The sequence below is a fragment of the Branchiostoma floridae genome, chromosome 10 (assembly GCF_000003815.2).
Source record: "Branchiostoma floridae strain S238N-H82 chromosome 10, Bfl_VNyyK, whole genome shotgun sequence".
Classification (NCBI taxonomy): domain Eukaryota; kingdom Metazoa; phylum Chordata; class Leptocardii; order Amphioxiformes; family Branchiostomatidae; genus Branchiostoma; species Branchiostoma floridae.
The window spans coordinates 13,243,786-13,267,241 of NC_049988.1; the positions used below are offsets into that span (position 1 = coordinate 13,243,786).

General features: G+C 40.9%; 1 protein-coding gene across 1 annotated transcript in view; it reads left to right on the top strand.

The window, feature by feature from the left end:
* The first annotated feature begins 247 nt into the window (after window positions 1-247).
* LOC118424910 (SCO-spondin-like) overlaps window positions 248-23,456 on the top strand; it is a 36,375-nt gene continuing 13,166 nt past the window's right edge. Inside the window, exons 1-27 of the mRNA XM_035833716.1 lie at window positions 248-420; window positions 1,581-1,612; window positions 1,849-1,887; window positions 2,078-2,150; window positions 3,023-3,144; window positions 3,588-3,683; window positions 4,256-4,364; window positions 6,654-6,742; window positions 10,501-10,695; window positions 11,383-11,451; window positions 11,768-11,903; window positions 12,419-12,596; window positions 12,938-13,163; window positions 13,609-13,727; window positions 14,229-14,385; window positions 15,305-15,583; window positions 16,484-16,677; window positions 16,942-17,064; window positions 17,391-17,579; window positions 18,096-18,216; window positions 18,791-18,964; window positions 19,453-19,690; window positions 20,131-20,278; window positions 20,782-20,924; window positions 21,462-21,756; window positions 22,344-22,475; window positions 22,887-23,053. Of these exons, the coding sequence (XP_035689609.1) occupies window positions 362-420; window positions 1,581-1,612; window positions 1,849-1,887; window positions 2,078-2,150; window positions 3,023-3,144; window positions 3,588-3,683; window positions 4,256-4,364; window positions 6,654-6,742; window positions 10,501-10,695; window positions 11,383-11,451; window positions 11,768-11,903; window positions 12,419-12,596; window positions 12,938-13,163; window positions 13,609-13,727; window positions 14,229-14,385; window positions 15,305-15,583; window positions 16,484-16,677; window positions 16,942-17,064; window positions 17,391-17,579; window positions 18,096-18,216; window positions 18,791-18,964; window positions 19,453-19,690; window positions 20,131-20,278; window positions 20,782-20,924; window positions 21,462-21,756; window positions 22,344-22,475; window positions 22,887-23,053 (3,902 nt within the window). The 5' untranslated portion in view covers window positions 248-361. The remainder of the gene's footprint in view (window positions 421-1,580; window positions 1,613-1,848; window positions 1,888-2,077; window positions 2,151-3,022; window positions 3,145-3,587; window positions 3,684-4,255; window positions 4,365-6,653; window positions 6,743-10,500; window positions 10,696-11,382; window positions 11,452-11,767; window positions 11,904-12,418; window positions 12,597-12,937; window positions 13,164-13,608; window positions 13,728-14,228; window positions 14,386-15,304; window positions 15,584-16,483; window positions 16,678-16,941; window positions 17,065-17,390; window positions 17,580-18,095; window positions 18,217-18,790; window positions 18,965-19,452; window positions 19,691-20,130; window positions 20,279-20,781; window positions 20,925-21,461; window positions 21,757-22,343; window positions 22,476-22,886; window positions 23,054-23,456) is intronic.

Here is a 23,456-nt window from a genome sequence, read left to right on the forward strand (position 1 = left end):
TCATAAGTATCATGTCCACTGTGAAGACTCTCGATGATAAAGAGGACTTGTCAAGTGTTTACTCTGTTATACAAGCGTCAGCAAAAATATGAATTGTCTCAACACTTAGAGTAGTATTGAACCAGGATGTTCCTTTTGTTTGCTTTGATGAGTTCCGTATTCTATACCTCGAGAAGTGTGGCTTTCCGAAGGGAGGTATAAAAGGAGGAGCCCGGCCCTCTTTCCTCAGTCCCACAGGGACCACAGTTTAGTTTGGACTATTACTGTGGATTTTATTTTTGCCCCTCTTTCCCTCATCGAAGTCTATCTTATCCTGTGGGCAATTTAGCGGGGTAAAACAGGAAGAAAGCCAACAGTGAGAATGGCACGGAGTGCCGAGCTCGCTATCTTTCTAGCTGCGCTGGTGGCGTTTTCAACCACGTAAGTTTTCAGTTTCTTTGTCAGAAGTTAGCCTCCACCAGCCCAGGGGAGTGCGGGTATCGTAGAATTCGGAAAAATATCAAGAAACTGGTCAGAGGAGTCAGTCAACGCTTAGATCCCGCGGCCGACCAAGTCCTCTGGTAGCAAAACTCCACTGGCAAAATTTTCTCCCTATAAAAGTAGATACTAGTCAGAAGTAGAGGATAACGGATGTGGACGCGTCTACCCTTTAACGACTCTTGTCCACAGCCAGACCAACTTACGCAATCACCCCGCTCAACTTAGCCCAACACCCGAGCCCTGATTCTAACCCCAACCCAAACCTTAACCCTAACCCAGTTGTACCGAGTTGACCAGGGTGTTGGGCCGAGTTGGTAAAGCGCCGAATCGTCCTCATACCAAAAGTCTTCCCTCTAACTTGATACGAAATGCATTCTGCATCTAGAAAGTTATGTTGTTTTCAAATGTAGATAAGGATGATAAATAGACGGTAACTTTACAACATTTTGAAGGGATTCGTCAACGACAATGTTTCTTAATGCGACCGACGGCAAACGTAAACTTACTAAAACTGCATGAAAAGTGTACCAGGGACTCGAGAATTTCTAATGAAATTATTCTAAAGATGTTGCACAATCATGATCTTGTATGAAGTTTAAGGTGGTATCTCACTGCACTTGGGGCACGTGTGGCACTGCGGGGTTCGTTCACTGCGGCATTGTTGTGTTATTTTCGACGACTTTTCTAATTTAGATATTGCGTAACAAGTAAAAGGATATGAAGTAGAAGACAACAAAATACATAAAACGTAAGAAAATTCGTTCTTTATCTCTGAACGTCGTTGAGTAATCTTTCAAACCCCGCAGTGCTGCACCGGTGTCACAAGTGCAGTGAGATACCACCTTTATGCGTTGCGACTATTTTCTGTCTGATGGATCGAAGTTTGAACCAGTCGTCTTTGCCAAGAATTTCGTCAGCAATGTTCTCTTGACGTTTAAAAGTAGACTTCTATCACACTATGACGAATTCACTTTATCGCATGTTTACGACAAGGTACACCGCCAGAAGACATTCAATTTAACACTTAGGATCTCTACACGTACAATGAGAAACCGGACATAAGTCCGGATACTAACTTTTGTTTCATTTCTTTGTTTCAGTAATGCGGCTATGAACAAATACCTCAGTTATGGTAAGTCAATCCACATATTTAAACTATTTAAACGTTTCAGAAAAAGACTGAACTTTTCTCGTACTTCTAACATATGTTGCAGATCAACTCTCAACATAGTTATAAAATATTCAAATGAGCCATGCCCTTAATCACAAACGATTTTTTGTAAGAGTATCAAGTCACTTTTCTAACATTTTCCGCCCAGATTCCAATGTAATGTGTAATGCATGTATTTTCTCCTTGATTCCTAACAGATGACATAACCTATGATCCATCACTACCCTACTTTGGCGGTAAGTTTTGTCTTCTTCTTGTACATTGTTGATATCTTCTAGAGAAACTGAAATTACTAGTAATATGAACTGAATTTGGATATAATTAATTTTGGATACTTGGATACTTTTATATGTCTGTTACACAACATACATCAGTTTATGTAGCTTTAAATTTGCTGTGTATTGAAATTATGAATATTTCCTTCAGCCAACAACAAGTGCAAGAATCCCGCCGTGCCGAAGAATGGGAGGGTTCAGTGTCATCTGACTGAAGATACCATGTAAGTACCGTCACTGTCATATGTAACATTATGTACAGTATCATTTTTGATATTGTGACACGAAATTAATGTTTATGGAAATAAATGAGAATGATGAAAGCCATTATTTAATTTTTAAAAGAAAATTATTTTGGTGAAATGTAATAGCTGCAAAGAGTTGTTGTATGTGTGCGTACATGTATAATGGTCATGTAGCTGTGGGACAATTTTCAGCGCATGTAGAACTAGTTAATATATAATATTTAGAATTATATAACGTTATGATCTAGACAAAATATGCCCTTCCTTCAACAAGAGAGCCTCTCAAATCTCATATTTTCCTTCAAAGTACTCATCTTGAAATCAATCCTTGTCAAGTAGTCATCTTCAACGATATACATGTCTCAAGTGCCCATCAGTGCTAATAATTAAAAACTTACATCTGTAATTCACATTATGGTACCAGTATTGTGGTCTAACATATAGCTATACGTTCAGCTTCTCTTCGCTTCTTAGTTGTGGTAAAATCTATGATAGTATGAGTTTAGTTACAGTCAGTGCTGCTCATAAGCAATGTAATAATTATTTTAGCGAATTTAAGTTCTATACAACAATGAGATATTTCTATCATTAACATTCATACTAGATATGATCTCCGTTGAAGTGTACTTTATCCTCTACCACATTTGAAGTACACAACTGTAACATAGTATGAGTTTAGTTATTGTAAGTGCTACTCATATACAATGTATCTATTTGTCAGGGAATTTAGTTCTATACAACTATAGGATATTTCTATCATAAACAGACATAGCACAATCTACGAAGTAGTGCATTTCATCCTCTACCGTATCTGAAGTACAAAATTGACAGATTTTCTTGCTCTCCGCCAGAACGTGCGTAGCCAACTGTAAGGACGGGTACCAGTTCGACTCGAACCTGGAGAGCGTCCAGTACTCCTGCGTCAACGACGTGGGCGTCTGGAGCCCTGCCGACGAGTTCCCCAACTGCGTCCGTAAGTAAACAAACAAATAAACAAAGAAACAAACAAATAAAGAAGCTACCACACAAAGAAACAAACTATAGTAAGAGAAACACGTGATACAGCAGTAGTCAATCACTGTAGAGGAATCACAGAACCATTTAAACATTGATGGTGACTTTCAAGGTATTTTCTTCCGTGTCTTTCCCATATCCTCTTTGGTTGAAATAATTTAACCCTCTTGAAATATAAAGGACCGACTAACCGAACCCACAGGGAGGGTAAACTAGCCCCTAGCATAAAAGAGTATGTGTAACATAGGCATTCTTGAATAAAGCCCCCGTTGAAAAATAGTGGACTGATACACATTTGTGAAGTCTTGCCACCCGTATATTACAGGGTCAGTTCAGTACATCCTCACAGGGGCGACGCAAGTGTCACAAAAACTTACTTTTTGAAACTTTTCTTTCCCACAGCGACTTGCTACTCTGGCTGCGCCAATGGCGGGACATGCGTGGCACCTAACGTGTGCGCATGCCCACCGGAGTTCACCGGGGCACAGTGTGAACAGAGTAAGTATATACGCGCCCTCGGCATATGACGTCCAGTCGTTTTAGATACATGTGTATATGATACATTTCAGCTTATTTGGGAGACATTGACTTACAATGATCCTATACTTTTGATTTACTCTCATAATCTTCAAAACTAAGTTACAAAAAGTGAAATTCACATGTATGTTAATAAGTAGATAGTAAATAAATCTCTCCACCAACGTACTGTAGCAAAAACCTTATCAATTCACTCACTCACTAGCTTTCACTCACACACACACATTTATATACTCTCTCACACTCATTCACTCTCTCACTATCCCTCAAACGTACACTCTCTGACTCACTGTTACACTCATTGTTACACTCACTCACTCTCACTCACTCACTCACTCACTCACTCACTCACTCACTCACTCACTCACTCACTCACTCACTCACTCACTCACTCACTCACTCACTCATATCAACCTCTTTGTGAAGTCGGTCAAATTGTACCTACATGTATCAAGTTCATTTTCTTGGAGGACAACAGCTCTCACCCCCTTATAATATCATGATCCCGAACTAATCAAACTCCTTTTCCCCAGGGATTAACTTCCCCTGTGACACCCCGGTGGACCCTGACCACGGTGACGTGCATTGTGACAGTGCCAATGGGTACAAGATGTGCACCATCAACTGTGAGCCAGGGTTCAGGTACGTACACGTCAAGACACAAAGTTTTATTAGAAAAGATTAATCTCCAAGTATATCCTACGGTAGCATAAGATAGTATCAAAAGCTGGCAGTGGAGTGAAGCCGGCCTAGGAGTGTGTTTGCTACCGTATACTACAGTGCCCGCCTGACTCCCTTTGGTCGGCTATATTGCGTCAGAGGAGGGATTAGAATGATGAGCAGTGTATCATGCCCAAATTCCAGGCCGTGTGACTGTGAGAAACCAGGCGCAATCAAAACTCATCAGATATGAAATAAGAGAACAATATACATCTGCCAAAAAAAAGCTGACGAGTCAAAAAGATTCCTATGGAGGCTTGTGATATTTTTTTGTTATGAAAGATGATACAAAAGACCCACCAGGCTATCTGTAAGTTGGTAGAGAATATGCTTGCGTAACCAGACATATTCTTGATTTCATAACGTTGCAACACCCAATTCTGTGTACGTCACTCCTGACGTCACAAGTGTTGTGAGATTATCCTAATGCGTATGATCACTGAAGTCTAACTACAGGGTACATCACTGCATTTATGCAAATTGCACCTCTAAAGCATGGGCATGCTCGCCTTATATAAATGTCGGCTACAACAAAGCATGATCTCCAAACAACTTAGTCTTGCTGGTGGGCAATGATCACCGGAGTCCACCAACAGGGTACATCATTGCGTTTATGCAAATTGGACCTCTAAAGCATGCGCATTCTCGCCTTATATACATGTCGGCTACAGCAAAGCATGATCTCCAAACAACTTAGTCTTGCTGGTGGGCAATGGAGAACCATTGAACCAATCCATCACGGAACTTGGTTCTCTCGGGTGGAACCGAGAGAACAATTCTATAACAATGGCCGTTTATTGGAGGACATTATGAAAGCAAATCAAGAGTACTCTTGATATCGATCTCAAACTCTTCGGTCAACACAAAGGATTTTTGGATAATGGAAATGGTAAACTTTGGTGGTTGTCCTGGTGACCGATCAATTTTAGTTGAATTATGTGACAAACAGTATCGACCAAGGTTTCCAGAACATTCTGGTTATGAAAGACAGGGACCAGGTTGCATTGCGGCAGCTTTGCGTAATAACTCACATTTATGGTTCCGGTTCGGAGTTTTTTTTAGGATTTGCGGCCGATTTGACTGTCTCTGAGAAAAGCACTAACGCTTCTCAAAACATCGTTTTTCGGATAATTCAATGTTTCCGATGGAAAAGGGTGTGTTGTCGCTGACCGACAGACTCATTTGACATTTTCTGTAGAAATGTTATTTTTGGTAAAAACCATCAAAAATATATGCTTTTCATCCAAAAAATGCTAATTTGGGGCCATTTTTTACAGGCCGCTACACGGAAAAAATGAATTTTCCTGGGATAATGACTGATATGGCAATGAAGGTCAAGACTTCTTCTGTATACTGAGGAAAAAGGAAAAAAAGTTATCCGATACGTTTTCCGCAAGCTCCGATGGCGCTAAAACACCCAAAACGCACATAGAACGCATGATCTGGGTAATCAGGCGACGAAACGCTTTACCGCTATCGCGCGCACTAATACCAGGAAGTGTTCGTCGCACGATCAAATCTCCGACACCATAAAACGCTACGAACAACAAGCATTTGGAGAAGTATAAAAGATTATAGACTTCTAAAGCGATAGCCGAAAAATCTAGAGCCAAAACTATGGAGACAACCTCTGATTTGCGTCTTATTCTTAGGGACTATTTAGATATCTGGACACTTGAAATTCCGAACCGGAACCTTATGCAACCAAAAACTGGCGTAAACATTTTAGTGATATTTTAAGAAACGCTAGCTTCCCGGGACGATTATATTAAGAAGGCTGAACTATCTCGAAGTCTGAAAGTAAACACAATCATGTCCATCAAGATTAAAACACCTCACCATTTACGGGTGAAAGCAGGGATGTGTTGCGTTGGTACTAAAGTGTTGCTGTATACATAAACGGGCATTCACATATATCGTCATTAAGTTTTGATTGTAAAAAAACAGATATATAATGCTAGTTCATCTTTATCGGAGGGGTATCCCATATCCGTGGTATATAGAATAGTGCGTTTAGGATAACAAGTGAACAGAAAACGGTTTCAAACTCAAGTATTGCAGTTTTTTTTAAATACACCGTCTGTTGACATGATATCCCTAAACACTCTCATTTTCTATACAACGGATATAAGGTACCCCGCGGATAAAGGTGAATTAACGTTATACAAAGCGGACAAAACATACTGATTTGTGTTCTCCCTTACTCCACAGACACTCCGTGGGCAGCACATACGTGTGCGAGTTTGCCAGTGGCAAATGGTCGCCAGGGCTGCTGGGAGATTCATTCCCACCATGCATCGGTGAGTACCGCTAACTTCTGATGTGCACCAAATGGCAACGTTTTTGTACGTTTCTATTCTCCTTTGTCCCCGGCCCCTAGTACTCGTACAAAGTGAGAACTCGGCACTACACGCATATGTACAGACATCTGTTTTGTATAGGGCACTTAACTCAAGCTTCCTCCATAATAAGAAGCGAATCAACACCCTCTTTCTCCTAGAGGTTGAACGCTGATCATGAATAACTTGTTGATCGACCTAAAATGTGACAGATGCAGATCACTTAACAAATTTCACAAATAAAGGAATGGATGGAATGTTTTTTTACGTTTTGTGGGTTTTGTTGCTTTAAAACTACGCTTTTATGGCAAATCATTTTGATTGTTAATTCAAAGGTTACAAAAATCCACTTTTGATCGCTCATTGGTCACTCAGTGCTCACCTTCTATTGAAAAGGAAGCTTAAAAGGGTATCACACTGAATTGCAACATGCATGTTGGCGGTGTCACAACGTCATAAATTGAATTTGCCTTACCGGTGACTTATAACGAAAAACGAATATATGTGACTAAAAAGATAACAAAAAACAGAAAACGCGTAAAAAGATTCTTGTTTTTTCATTGATGAAATTCGTTGAGCTCTCTGTAAAATCGCTCAGCCGCAGACAAGTAGCCAACGTGCCACAGCGTTTGTGTGATATCTGAACTTCGTATAGCAACGCGCGTAGTGTCATGTTTCATATATGTTATCTGATATCGCGGCTCCATTTCATAAACGTCAATGATAGTGCACTTGACTTGAGAGCCAGCAGGTGGCGCGTTCACAAGCCTGCTCACTGACCATGTGAAACTCTCATGTTCCACAAGTGCAATCGAAGCACTTGAGACGGAGACATCAAATGTATAAATCAATATCTTAATCCACCAAGTCCTGATTTCGCAATCCCATACATTTTTGACACATTATTCAAGTGATTTTATTCTGCAAGCCCAGGCTTTTTACATTATCCTCATCCACCAAGTCCTGATTTCGCAATCCCATACGTTTTTTTACGAATTATTCAAGTGATTTTTTTTTCTGGAAGCTCAAGCTTTTTTATGTTCCTACCATTTTTCTGCTTAGAACTCAATTTAGGTCTATTCACATAACTGAGACAGGTCAGATACACATCAGCCGCACTGAAATATTGCGCCAAAACTTAAGAATTAAGAAAAATCCCCCGGTATAATGCACTCCTGCACGTTTAAACTTTAAGAGTTTACCTCGTGGTGCCACTTTAGAAGTTTCTTAAAAAGCATGCATGTTTTAGTTCTTTTTTTGAAAGTGGCGAATATATGTGACCCGCGTGGATAAATGTGAATGATAGGCAAATGCTACGGTCCGGTAACACTCCGTCGTGAGACCGTCTTACGATCACAAAGTGAGGGCATTCTTGAGATAGTCGTGCACATGTAGTGCAAACTACAACGACCGAAAAGTACCTAATGATTTTTGCACTAACGTATGACAAACTGGCAGTACAAAAGCGGTTGTCAGCTGTTGTAGCAGGAGGTTTTCAGACTGTAGCTGTGTTCTCGTCGTCGTTTTATGTACGCTTACTTTTCGGTGGTCGTTCTGTTACTTCTGTCACCGTCTGCTTGAACATTCTATGACACTTCGTTTCTCGTTTACTTTGTTGGGATCCGAACTCCACCAACTTACCACAGCCCTACAACTTCAAAGACCTACTACCAAAGCGCGATCCTGTTATATTCAATTTCACGAAAACTTTATTCTATTTTATTCTATTTCTTTTATCTTTTGCCATTTCAAGTTGCATCAGACGTCACTACTCTTTGTACTACGGGAAACCCGCACAACCTAATGCAATTTCGAAGGAATTTGATCAATTTCATTAGGAGTTAATAATATTTCCGTCAGCCATGTAAGAAGTTATTTGAATATCGTTAGGGTTACCTTGGTTACCAGGTAGGTAGCCAAATTATTAGGAAGCCCGAGGCAGCTACTTTTTTGTATGTCCGCCGATCTAGATTCTCGATCCAGAGGAGCTGCTATTCTAGGACCTTGTAACATTAGCCGATCATAATGACATAAACCACCCGTTCGCTAATGTGCAGGTTGGCGCGTGTAACTCGCATTGGGCTGCCGAACAAATTGGTGGCTGACCCCGTTCAGCAGTCCCGCAGAGTTTATCACCAGAGCTACGATAGAGACTGCACATGCATGAATAGAATTCCCGTAAAAGTGAGACGCATTTCTCTGTAACATATGATACATTTTACTTGCGAGGGCATCTTTACCAGCATCTGTAGTAACGGCTATCTAGCCTTACATGAAAGTTAGTCTCTACAAGACTGACTACGATGGCTGTTATAGGGAAAATAATTTGCTAGAGGAGTTTTGCTAATAGAGAAGTGGGCTGACCGCACAACATTAACCACAGCGTGGACTGACTCCCCTGGCCAATTTGTGCCGAACTTTTGCTGAATTCTACGATGCCCGTACCCCCGTAGGAATAGGCTCCATAGCAGGCTCTCTGGGGCCTTTTTGGGGCTCATAATACACTTTTGCTGGCCATGTCTTTTTGTACTGGGCCACTGATTGCTATACTTTCTGACTACCGGCCCCTCGGTTACATGAAAGTAAGCTTTCTTACAAAGCATCGGAAAAGATATTTGACTTTTGTTGCGAAATGCTAAATGTTGGCATCACATCAAGTTGCCGTCTGACATAACGTTACCAGCCTGAAGTGTTATCTATTCGAGTGCGATTTGAAAATGAACAATCACATACACTCAGAACCATAGAAGAATGTATTTCTCATTGGTTACAAGTACCGAAGAATGCTGGCGAAAGTCTGGTTTGATATTCTTCAAGCAGGGTTGCGAAGACGTTAGTAGTCGGGATTTTACCGGCTCCCTCCCCTCACGAGCGAGCCGGTAAAAATTCTGACTATTTCTGAATCTGTCTCCACGACCCAACATCTGCTTGGAGAATATGGTTCAATATAACTAAGCGTGTTTGACTGAAAGGTGTACAGAAAGCCAGCAACTGCCGCACAACAAACATCCGCGTCTCAGATATCAAACGCTCAAAATATGAGTAGCTAGATGCGCCATCTGTTTACCATGTCTGTATTGCAGCGGTCCGAACTCATGAAAATCTTTGAATGAGAATGATTTATTTGTAAAACATCGCGGCCTATTGGTTAAATTGTTTAATACATTAAATTCTGTGACTCAGCATAAAAACCAAAGATTTGACAGATCGCTCAACAAAAATCAAACAATAAAGAATGATTTTTTAAAGTTCTGTGCACTTTGTAGTCTTTCAATCATACTTTTGTATCTTGTGTCATGCAATTATGAAATCAATGGTTACACAAATATATTCTAGCCGCTGTTCGCTCAGCGATCGCGCCGTATACACGTAGGTCGTATAGCGCAACGGATGCCTTAATACCCCTGTCATATTTGGCGAAAATCGATCGGACGACGATTCTGCGGCTATCACCCGGGCCTCGCTTATAATGATATCTTTATTGCACAACAATTGTACAAGGTACAAAGTATGGCTTATATGTGACAGGGACGGTTTTCAGGTGAAAAATACGCCTCTGTCGATCTTAAATATGCATATGGCCGATCTTCCATCGATACGCCCGAAGATCGTGGATAACGTGACGGTTATAATGGTAGACAGGAAATTCAATACCATTAACACATACAAATATACAATGGAATTATTCAATGTTATACATAAACCGTTTCCCATTGCAGCTGGTAAGGTGGAGTGCGCCACACCGGACCCCCCGGTGAACGGCATGCTGTCGTGTAACGTCACCAACGACAAGCAGATGTGCTTCCCGACCTGCCGCAAGGGCTACCAGTTCGCCACGCCCATCTCCCAGTCCTACGTCTGTGACTCCACGTCCGGACAGTGGTCGCCAGCTGGCGGGTTCCCGGAGTGTATCCGTGAGTAGAATGGACACGATGTCCTTTGCAGACTTCTGAAGAGCATATTTCTATGTGGTATAGATAATCTTAGCCTATGTTGAAATTTGAGTATCAGCGCTACCCCCCAAAAATGAACTCCCCCGCTCCAGAAGTCAGCGAAAGAGTCTATATGATGCCATGGCCAGACATTTTTCAGAGCTTTCATCCTCGGAGTAAAATATATTTCCGTTGATAAATCTATCATAGTACGGTGGAGTTTATTTAACTTACGATGTCAGAGAAAGTTTGTGCGAACTTTGTTCATAATTCTCTTGGGAGCAAAGGATTCTGGGCAGGGCGAGTACACTTCAGAAGTAGGGTTTATGATGTGATACTTTTGATTTTGCAAAATCCATCATCTTAAGATTATTTCTAGGCAAATATCGGTTGAGTGTAGATATTATTAACTTGTGTTATATACATTAAGTGACAAATAGTCCGAAAAACTGTAAGCAATGGAAGAGTTCACACAGATAGTCTACCTATAGGTGGACTATTCCAAAATCTCCCGCGAAATTACAAAGAACCGGAAGTGACATACGGAGTCGATCAGCGTTTCCCGCGACTTCTCGTCACGCTTTCTCTAACCCTGGGAAGTCAACAGAGCCTTGGAGACGTTCAAGACATGTATCTAATGTACCTAATGTTATGTCCACTCCCTTACAGCGGAAATGCTGCCTGCGATCACTCCCGGCAAGAGCATGGCTCCAATGGTCGCCGGTGTAAGGCACAGGAGTAAGTACAATCTACCCATAAACAGATGTTGCAGATTGCGATACATTTGATCAGAAATAAATGTCTGTTGTTGTGGTGGTTTCTTCTTATATAGTGGTATGATATCATACATGTTATCTGATGCTACCACGCGGCAGCATCAAGAAACTTAGCTATAGATTATATAATCTCCAAGCTCCAAACAGATGTTGGAATTGAAGATCCTAGTGTTTTCTGGCAGCTCAGAGCAATCAGGAATACACAATTATATATTATTAAGTTCCAACAATTCTGCTTCGACCTTAAATAATTTTACTGCCCTGATTCGTCCTTCCAGCCTACATCTCGGCACAGGCTGGCATGTGTACCACCTGGGGACAGCACCATTTCCGCACGTTCGACGGGCGCATCTTCAACTTCAAGGGCACCTGTTCTTACGTGCTGGCAAAGGACTGCTTTGACCTCACTTTCAGGTGCGTTTGATTTACATGTTCTCAAGCTTCCCATGTTGTCAACTTTCCGCTTTGTCACTTTTTCTTCGTCTTTCAATAGATTTTTATTTTATTTTTGTAGACACCAAAGTCATCCAAGCATAACACACAAAGAAATGAAAAATAAACTTCAGCCATTTGTTTGTTCGACAGTTCGTTCGTCCTTCCGTTCGTTCATCCGTTCGTTCATTCCTTCGTTAGTTCCTTCCTTCCTTCATTCACTCCTTTTTCCTTTCTTCAATTTGTTTTCAATTACTTCTGTGATGTTCTTTCATTTGTTTGTTGCTTCCTTCCTTCCTTTGTCAATTTCTTTATTCCTTGTTTTGTCTGTGGTTGGATATCAATATAAAGGATCCTGAAGATGGGAAATAAATATACAACATGCAACCATATCTATCTGAGGGTTTAGATTAAAAACTATAGAAACGTGCAGAAAGACACTTAATGTACCCTTGAAGTCCAGACAACTCATGGTGCCATTTTCCATATCTACACAGCATCCACGTACACAACGACCGCCACTGCCGCCCTGCGACCAAGTGTCAGCGCAGCGTGACCGTGTTCCTTGGACAGGAGACGCTGGTCATGAGGAACGATGCTGAGGGGCCATCGGTGTATCACGGCGAGGACAAGATCAAGATTCCCACCAACATGTTTGGAACCGTCATCGAAAAGGTCCATAGTTATTCATTCATTTATTCTTTGCACCAGGCCCAGGGTCCATTAGAAACAAGATGTACATTGTATCTTAGACATTTACATTAACATCACATCAGGTGGACTAAGTGTAAAAATGAGTGGGTGGAAGGATCAATCAACAAAAGTAAGGCCAAGGCCATGTGAAAAAAACATGGAATGGCATAGTAGCTTATAGAGTTTAGTTCTTTATTCAGGGAGCTCTTTTTCAGAAACTACCATTTAAAATCAGAAATTTGTTTCATTCCTCTGTTCGTCTGTCCATCCATCTATCCGTGCATCCATTTATTTATTCATGCCTTTAACATATATTTTCATAGGTTGCGGGATACGTAATGCTGCGAAGCGGTCTCGGTTTCAAGATTGAGTGGGACGGAGAGGAAGCCATCTTTGTCTGGGTGTCGGAACCACTGTTCGACAAGACCTGTGGTCTGTGCGGACGTTGGAACCGCGACCCATCTGATGACTTCACCGACATCCACAACAACGTGGCATACTCACTTGCACAGTTTGCCAACAGTTGGAAGATGCCGGATAGCTTCTCTGGTCAGAATATCTTTCTCTTGATTTTATTTTACTTCTATGTAAAATGCACTCTTAAATGTCCTGTTTCAGTTTACATCTGGTTTATTCAACAACTGGTAGGCAAATTGACGTCAACAGATAAAATCAATAATGAACATTTAATTTAGCAAGTCAAATTACTAATTAAGAAGTAAATTGATGTCTACCGCCTGCTTTTGCCTATCGCTGCATTGCCATGAATAAATAGATAAATAGATGACATTTATGATGATTGCTCATATGTATTCTAAATCTAGTATAACACAATTCAGTGTGCTACTGCTGCCTTTGAGAAGTTTGACTGGTTTTATGTCTTGATGCATTACATACTGTATTATTAAATTTGTTAATGCATACGGTATGAACTTGCAATTGATTGCAAACTCATTTGATCTTAGACCTGACCCTGGTGTTGTATTCCTTACAGACTCTTGCCCAGATGCGTCCACTGACACCTACTGTCAGTCTAACACAGAGGAGAGGTACGCACGGTCCATCTCTGCCATCAACGGCTGCAGTTATCTCATGAACACAGCCTGCACTGAGGTAGGTCTACAGTTAGAAATGCACTGAAGCCATTTACGTGCTAGAGAGGTGTTTTGTTTAGTTAATAGTTTTAATGACATTAACTTTGTGAAATGTTTGTTTGGTGTTATGATATCGTAAAAGCAATTTCAGCAAAACAAGAAACGAACAAGGAATAAGTTACTAAGCTACATGATGTATGTTTTGGGGTTAACTTTCTATCTCAATACAAGGATAGAAATGTATAACGCATTAATTTGCACTTAGCAAATCAAATACTCTCACAGTCACACATTGTCTTTTGAGAAAGAGTGCTTAATAAGATTATGTTCACTTCACTTTACAGGGTATATAGAATTATAGAAAAAGTTAGTGTACAATACAAATATAAGACAAGGAAGTAAAAGTCATAAAAACATGGGGTCTGAAAGGAAGGCTGCTCTCAATTGGCATATGCACCATACTGAGTTCCACCAACTCCTGTGGAAAAACAATATAACATTTTGTCATCTATTGATTTAGATGGTGGACCCAAATCCGTACTTCGAGGCTTGTAAGGAGGACATCTGCTTTGGTGCTTCTAACCGTACTGCACTGGAGTGTGACTCCATGGAGGCTTACTTCCGCGAGTGCACACGTCAGGGTATCAGCATCGCCTGGAGGGCTCCAGATCGCTGTGGTGAGATATCTCCTGATATAAGATTGATGAGATAACTTCTTGTGGTTGATCATGTCTGTACTTTTACTCCCTGTACTCGCTTTGGTGAGATATTTCTTCTTCTGATATAAACTCTAACCTCCAGCTTTGTGAGATAACTCCTTGTGGTTGATCATGTCCGTACTTTTGCTCCTTGTACTCGATTTGGTGAGATATCCCTTCTTCTGATATAAACTCTAACCTCCAGCTTTGTGAGATAACTCCTTGTGGATGATCATGCTCATACGTTTACTCCCTGTATTAATGTTATCATGTTTAACCTTCAAATCACTGTGGTGAGATATTTCTTTTCTGTTAAAAAAATCTAACTAACCCCTAGCTTGGTGAGATATCTCTTTGAAACTTCTTGTGGTTGATCATCAATGTATGTTTACTCCTTGTATACATGTTATCATGTTTAAGCTATAGACTGCTATCTCTTCTTCTGGTATAAAATTAAACCTTCAAAATGTTGTGGTTGTGGTTAGATAGCTCTTCGTTCTTCTGTATCTGTTATCAAGTTTAACCTCAAGAAATCTCCTCTTCTGTTATAGCTTTCAGAATGTTTTGATTAGATATCTCTTCTTTTGTATCTGTTATCAGTTTACCCTCCAAACTGCTGTGATGACATATCTATTCTCCTGTTGTAAGTTGAATCTTCAGATGGCTGTGGGGAGATATCTCTAAGACTTCTTCAATCTGTATCTCTCAAGTTTAGCCTCAAGACTGCCATATTGAGATGTCTATTCTCCTATACATATAATGTTTTATGCTATAGAATCTTAACTTTGAGCTTCTTAATTCTGAAAAAGAAACATGCATGTTTTTTTGTAGTAATGTTATGTCTAATGTTATGCGTAAAAACACAGAAAATTGATGAAACTTCCCTGTTCCCTCCCAGGCATGACCTGTCAGAATGGCATGGTGTATGACCCCTGTGGCAGCTCCTGCCCCCAGACCTGCTACTCCCACACCTACGACTGTGTGGACAACCACTGTGTGGACGGCTGTCACTGCCCCAGCGGGACGTACCTGCACAACAACCGCTGCATCCCCAGGGAGGAGTGCCCCTGTCAGTACCGTGGTACGGAGTACGCGCCGGGATCGCGCATCCAGCAGGACTGCAACCAGTGCTACTGTCTGAACGGAAAGTGGAGGTGTACCGAGGAACAGTGTGAAGGTAAAATCATGGCATGTGGAATTAGTGTTCGTTATGTGTACATTAATGATGTACTCTCTATGAAGTTTACTACCTATGTCTTTCTTTTTCTTGTGTCCCTATAAAGTTCACCTTCCTTCAGAAATTAATACATTGAATTTTCAAAACTTCAAGTTGAAATTTCTGAAGGAAGACAAACTTTATAAGGACACAAGAAAAAGAAAGACATTCGGTAGACTAAGTACACTTCATAGAGAGTACATCATTGCAATATCTGATCGGAAAGTGGAGGCGTACCGAGGAACAGTGTGAAGGTAAGATCCTGGCATGTGGAATTAATATGTGTACTTTTGTGCCACCTAGCGAGCTGGAACAAAATAACATCCATCATTAGGACATATCTGTCCTTGGTGCTGAATGTGAAACCAACCAATGATGTACACCAGTCCACAGATAACCACTTTGTTCTACAGATATGCTCTCTATGCACTACCATATTGTACACATGCACAGCTTTCTTGTGTCCTTATAAAGTTTGTCTTCCTTTAGAAATATCATCTTGGAAGACTGTTTGCAATACTTCATTATCGAGTGCTGGAATTATTTCACTTACTATAGCAATGCTTCTTTGCATATCAGAAATTCTTGGAAACACTGATACTATATGACAGTTGTCATTCAGTTACTCAAAATCAAAAGAATCTGAAACCAACAGATATGTCATCATACTTATAGTAACCACAGTCGATCTTTTGCCCTATAAGCAGACTCTTTGAATGTGAGGCAAGATTTTACTGCTTACAGGTCCCTTAAACAGGGGGTGGTCTTTTGGGCGCTTTGCAATTAGCACACTGCCTAATTAAGCACACTGGCTAAGACTTTACCATTGCGCAAAGCTTATTATCCCTGTATCATTGATAGCCGTGTGCTCCACCACTGGATACCGCCATTACACCACGTTTGACGGGAAGCAGTACGACTTTGCTGGAGACTGCAGCTACACCCTGCTGATGAGTAACCCCGACATGCGCCTCAGCGACACCTACAACGTCATCGTGGAGAACCATGACTGCAACTCAGGATTCTGCTACCGCTCTGTGGTCATCAAAACTCAGGTATCATTTTTTTAAAAGTTCAAGTTGCATATACATGTGTAACAGATGCATTGGGGTAATGCCCATCTTCATTTCTACATGTAGGCCCTGGGCCACACATTTGTGAAAGCCATTACAGCAGGGGAGTTGTCTGCTGGTAGTGGTGTGTGTTTGATTCCCATACTCTACCTAGTGCTGAGTGCTAACTACTGTACTTAAACATTGGACATTTTCAAGATATCTTAAGTACGACAACCAATCATTAATAAATTTCTTGCTGTCCAGGGCTCGACTCTGAAGATGACCACAGGCCACTCCCTTATGCTGAATGGAGGATATGAGATCACTTCTCTGCCTTATGCTGCCCCAGGATTCTACGTCGAGAGGGTGTCTTCACTCTTCCAGAAGGTAAGTTATTCATCTTTTTGAAATTCAAACAATTTTTCAGTATTGGGTTGACATCAGCAGTTTTGCAACAGTTATGTGACCATAAAAAGTTAACAATCAAACCATTGCAACTTTTGCATAATACTTTTACGGGGCGGGGGCCGATACTGACTTCCAAGCACCATTGATCCTTTTCTGATGTAACACTTCGGTCTGGATGTGTGACATATAGGCTTTGGGTCATTATAACTTTAAAAGGATCAAAGGAATGATCAAAAGCTTGTAAGCCCTTTATTTTTGTGTACGGTTGTAAAGTATCCTAATTCCTAACATCTCCCATTCTTCAGGTTACCCTTGACAACGGACTGAAGATCCTGTGGGACGGCAGCAACAGGGTCTACGTGGTGGCGACCCCTGACCTCATGGGAACCATGGTCGGTCTGTGTGGTAACTTCAACAACCAGCAGTTTGACGACTTCTACACTCTAAGCAAGGACATCGAGACTCATCACATCGCCTTTGCCAACAAGTGGAAGGTAAAACAGCTGACACTGATAATCATATTGATTTCTTTTCTAGCTACATTAGCCTCTAAGGCTAAAAGACAAGTCACACCTCATCCAAAGATAAATTTGGAAACTCTTTGAAAATCAACTAGAGACATGAGATAACTCTGTTAACCCCACTAGAACACATGCTATTTTTTAGTCTTGGTCACTATTGCCGGAACCTCCCCCTGCCAATTAAGTAGGTTCAGACACACACCAAGATAAACAAACAAACAAACAAACAAATAAGCAGACCAAAAATAATGTCTCTGTTTTTTCAAAGATGAATATTAAGCTTACAGAATGTTATCACCATTAAGTTTCATGGAAAAGAAAATGAAATATTTTCCAACGACTAGAAACTGCAGTTAAAAAATCTATTGCAATTAGCAATTATTGCATCAGCGATGGACGCACATCATCAGTTGTAGAGCCATTGCTATGCCATCATGATAGTTCTTGTCATATTTCGATAGATTCTTAAGACATGTCCTCCTCTTGTAGGTTGAAGATCTGTGCCCTGACATCTCCATGACAGAGGAGTCCCATCCCTGTGACATGTTCACCCAGCGCAGGTCCACTGCAACAGAGAAGTGCGAAATCCTGAAGAAAGAACCCTTCAGGCGTAAGTGCCACAGTTTTTCTTTACTGCTTTTATAGTTGAATGTGTAGCAAGATTGTTTAGCAATTTGTATTATGTTTCATTTTGACTGCCTTTTTTTATGGAGTTTGCTCAGTGCATTCACACCTGCTTGGCTTACATGGAAATGAAGCCATTTTGTTCAACGTCTTAACTGTGATACAGTAATTCCCCCAGGTCACATATCCGTCCGAGGAGCTTGTCAGTTGGCTGTTGCAAGTTATGATGGACAGACTAAAATGAATCAGATGTATCCACAACCCTGAAGTAATGTGTCTAAAGAGATATCCAAAACAAAGTCTTCCAGTGTAATGCACTCTTGCATATCTTAACTGTGCATAACTGGAGATTCTGTATTGGAGATGACTCAAATGCAATGTTTTTCAAAGCTGCAGATTGTATGTATTATTGTAAGCCAGTTGTTAAACGTCAAAGTCAATGTTATTAACTGTACTTCTTCTACTACAGTTGCAATTGCCCAATTACTTTGGTAAAAAATTGTCTTGTTTTGCCCAATAATTTTGCTTATAACTCTGACTCAAATATTTCTATCCTACAGAGTGTCACGAAGCTGTGAACTTCAGGTCCTACTACGACAACTGCATGTACGATGTGTGTGCCACTGAGGTGAACTCAGGCATCAGCCCGCTCTGCGACGCCCTGGCTGACTACGCTCACATGTGTGCCAAGCAGGGAATCGTGCTGGACTGGAGAAGCCAAGTGACTGAGTGTGGTGAGCTTGAGATATTTTCTTTCGCATATGATGGTTGTGCTCTAGATCTATTGCTTCCTTACATTCCCTCATAGCCAGCAGTAAATGAAGCCGTAAAGACATGTTTGTTAGCTGACTTCTACGCTTGTATTGTTTCAGTTTATTATACAAGTTACTTAGGAGTGTTGCAGGTTACCTAGGTTACAATCACATGTACTTGTCGTGCATCACAGCCATGCTTTTCTTTTACAGTTTTCCATTTTAGCTTGATAATTTTTTTTCCGAGACGTTGTACCACATGCAACCTGCTCTGCATAAGTACCACCTAGCCAATGTGTTGTCCTTTTGACTATAATTTTCCCATGCAAGCATTAAGGATCCTGTCAATAGTGACCATTGCCTAAATTCCCTGATCAGACCCTATAGATTTGCTGAATCTACAGTGGCCATTTTCTTCAAGTCATTTGAGTGGTAACTTTGGACTCAATATGTGATTCTACACTTGACAGAGCTGCAGTGTACCGGTTCCCTTGTCTACAAGTCCTGTGGTAAGGCCTGCCGCACCTCCTGCGGTGCCCTGGCCCAGAACCACGACTGTGAGGAACACTGTGTGGAGGGCTGCATGTGTCCTGATGACCTGGTGCTGGACTATGACGGCCACTGTGTCCCCGTGGAGCAGTGTGTCTGTCTGTACCAGGGACAGGCTTTCAAGGCTGGCGACACTGTCATGCAGGAGTGCAACATCTGGTAAGCTGGCTCCGTCAAATTCGTGTACAATCATTGTAGGATCACAAACTCTTACAATCACAACTGAAAACATTTTTAGGATAGTTGTACATTGTACAATACACAATCATGCAATTCTTGTTATAGTAATGGCTGTCTTAGATCCTTGTCACAGGCTGGTTAAAGACTCTTTAAATCATACGATGGCCTGCAACTAGTTTGACTATGCCATAAGTAAGGACCTCTGTCTTTCCTTTTTGTTCTTTCCAATTTTCATTTTCGTACTGATTGAGGTATGTAACGTTACATGTAACATGGATTGTGATGCCTTTGAACCAAAATTATGCTTGAAAAGGGAATTCTATAGAGCCTCTTTTTTTCTAATTAGTAGTCCCCTAAATATGAAAAAGATATGGGAAAAAGAGGGAAACAAATTCTAACGAAGCATGATGATTTTACAGTGAGTGCCACAAGGGTCAGTGGATCTGCACTGACAATGAGTGTCCCCAGGAGGAGGAGTGCCCTGCCCACATGGAGTGGACAAACTGTAAGAGCAACTGTCCTCGCACCTGTGGCAACATGCACATGCCATACCTCAGCTGTCCAAGGGTAGGTCAACAATTCCATTTTTTGTAGATCTACACTTACGTGTAATGTAAACCTTCTGAATTCTGCTGTAATTAAGGCCTTCTCAAGAATATATTAAACACCCGGATATCTAAAGTGTGTATACTGTTAGTTGTTAAACTTAGTCAATCTCTTTAAACTCACCATTTGTTTTAATTTGATGGTCTTAGGCTAGACATTGGAATTATGAACTTCAAAGTTATATTCAGAATAAGCTGAGGTTATGTTAATGTATCAGAAATTAATGAAGCTTGGCTATGATATTAGAGTAAAACTAGTAAATGCTAACTTTATTCCTGAAATGCCAATGAATTAAAACAGATACATTGCACACATTCCATAAAATGGAGTGCAAATACGTGTGTCATCAGTCTATAACTCCTAAGCACCAGTTTTGGTACTTAATGATAATTGATTAAAACAGCCTCTAGTAATACTGTGCATCAGCTTCACAATAAAGTTGTTTGACCTTTTCTTGTATTTAGGGAAAGTGTATTGCTGGCTGTGAGTGTAACAACATGACAGTGTGGGACGGTGCTAACTGTGTTACCCCCAGTGACTGCCCATGTTATCACGGTGGTCGTAGCTACCATGATGGAGAGACCATGATGGTAGACTGTAACACTTGGTGAGTCCTGTTCAATACCATCAATTTTTACCATCATCTTATACCATCACTGGCTGCACAAATTGCAATTCAATACCCAATGCATACTATACTTTTATGTTGAATACACAACTTTCATGAAACCTGCACAAGTTTAGCTTTGAATGATGATAGATTCATTACAAATATATGTCAGAACCCTCAGGCTGATAATACATGAAACATCTGGGGCAGTTACTGTATTTAGGTCACAAGGCGCTGCATGCAGGCTGCTATTACAGGCCCTTGCATTTTAGCCCTGCCTATTGCAAGCTTCTCAATTCAGCCCCTGGCTGCAAAGAGATAGTAGCCCCCACCTAATCAATTCTAATGTCTTACCTCTCCAACACAGGTACACATTGCTTCATAATATTACACATGTTTATTGCATTTTATTTTATTTCTAGAGTGTGGGCATGAAAAGACCAAATTGTTACATGTAAGTCAAATGTGATGTAGTATGCCCAAGTCATAGTCCTTGCACCTTTGTCATTAACCTGATATCCTACTGTTCTACAGCACCTGCTCTGGCCGCACCTGGACATGTGAGAACAACGAGTGTCCCGGGATCTGCTCTGCCTACGGAGACCCTCACTTCAAGTCCTTCGATGGTCGCGAGTACGACTTCCAGGGCGAGTGTGAGTACGTCATCGCCAGGAGCACCGGCAACAACGCCCAGCAGTTCTCCATCTCATCTGAGAACATCCCCTGCGGTACCAGCGGTGTCACCTGCACCAAGTCTATCATCTTCACCATCGGAGAGGGAGACAGTCAGAAGACACTCACACTTGTCAGGGGACAGAACGTGCCAATGGTATGTTGTCAGATTTTCAAGATTTTACATATTACTTGCCCGGTATCCAGCCATGTTATAGCTCCCAAGTCTCTTCTGTCCTCTCCGCAAATACTTGCAGAGAGACTTGGAAGTTATAATACAGCTGGATACCAGGCTAAAATCGTATGGGTAAAAGTACTCTTTACACACTTAAATGTGTGTCAGGTACAAACGTGTCTACAAGAGCAGAGTTATACATGTTGCTTCATATGACATTATTTTGTATCATTTGATATTTGACAAGCTAAATTCCTAAAATGTTAACTTAATAAGGTGTAATATTCCAGAAGATGATGACCAATGAATGAAGATGTTTGATGTATTTGTACCATACATGGGTACATCGTGTGTATAGTCTCAGTAGGACTCTAAATTATTTTGTCTGACCCTCACCTGTTCCCTCATGACCACAATGAAAAGAGACCTGCAGGTCGATTTGAGCTTTTTATGTATTAACAAAGTTTCAAAGCAAATAGCATACAAGTTATATTTTCTACTATCAGAGATGTGCTGAAGATATAACATAAATGTCTTAGTCAAAAGTGTTAATTTCTTGCCATATCCAGGAGAGGGACACACCATTCCAAGTGGCCCAGGTCGGACTGTACGTGTTTGTGCGTACAGACATCGGCGTCACTCTGCAGTGGGACAGGGGTACTCGTGTCTACATCAAGCTGGAGACAACTCACAAGGGCAAGGTGGGGTTAAACTTAGACTCTCCTACAAAATGTATTGCTACTGCATGCTTTATGATAGTTTATCTATCAAAGTACTGATGCCATTACTTAGAAATCTGTAATGATTACCTGATTGCTTAAGTTCAAGTTTGTAATGACACTTGTAATGGCACAGGTCAAAGTACAGTAGATTTCAATTACTAGAAGCTTTCTTGTTGTAGTCCAAATAACAAGACTACCTGAGGTGATGCTCAACAGAGAATACATTTGCTCAAACTTGATGATCCAGTATGACAGAAGAAGTAGTTCACATGTTGATTGTACTGTAACGTTAATCATTGTAATTCTGCTTACTTGATGCATGTAGTTGGCTGCAAGGCTTGAAGTTTGAACGTTCAAATAAATCAAGTTGAAATCAATTTGTACCAACAGGTTGAAGGTCTGTGTGGTAACTACAACGGAGACCAGCAGGATGACTTCCTCATGCCCAATGGCCTGACGACCGAGATGGAGACAGAGTTTGGTAACGCCTGGAAGATCCACGACTACTGCGCTGATGCTGGAGTCATCAAGGATACCTGCAGTCTGCATCCACACAGGTAGGGGGAGCTGTTAAACATGGCTTACTATGGTATCAAAATGTTGCAGTTAAAGTCAAAGTCTGCTTACAGATGTTAAGCATTCCAGTAGGACATGATATCTTACTGAAATTTATTCAGTTTCTTTACAGACTTAGCAGTTTCTATTACTTTTTTTGTGGAGTTTATGTCATTTGCAGTGTAGCATTGTAGCAACTACATACAACATTATCATAAGGCTATCATGGTAGTACAATTGTAAAAGTTAGGCATCCAGGAATGAATGATGATATTTTTGATTTAAAAAAATCTATGCCACTGGAAAGGTTCTCAGAGAAATAACAGAAGTTTCAAATGCCGTCAGGAATCCTTCATTGTGATCTGATGTCATAATTCATCACATTTACCTCACACAAGTACTGTA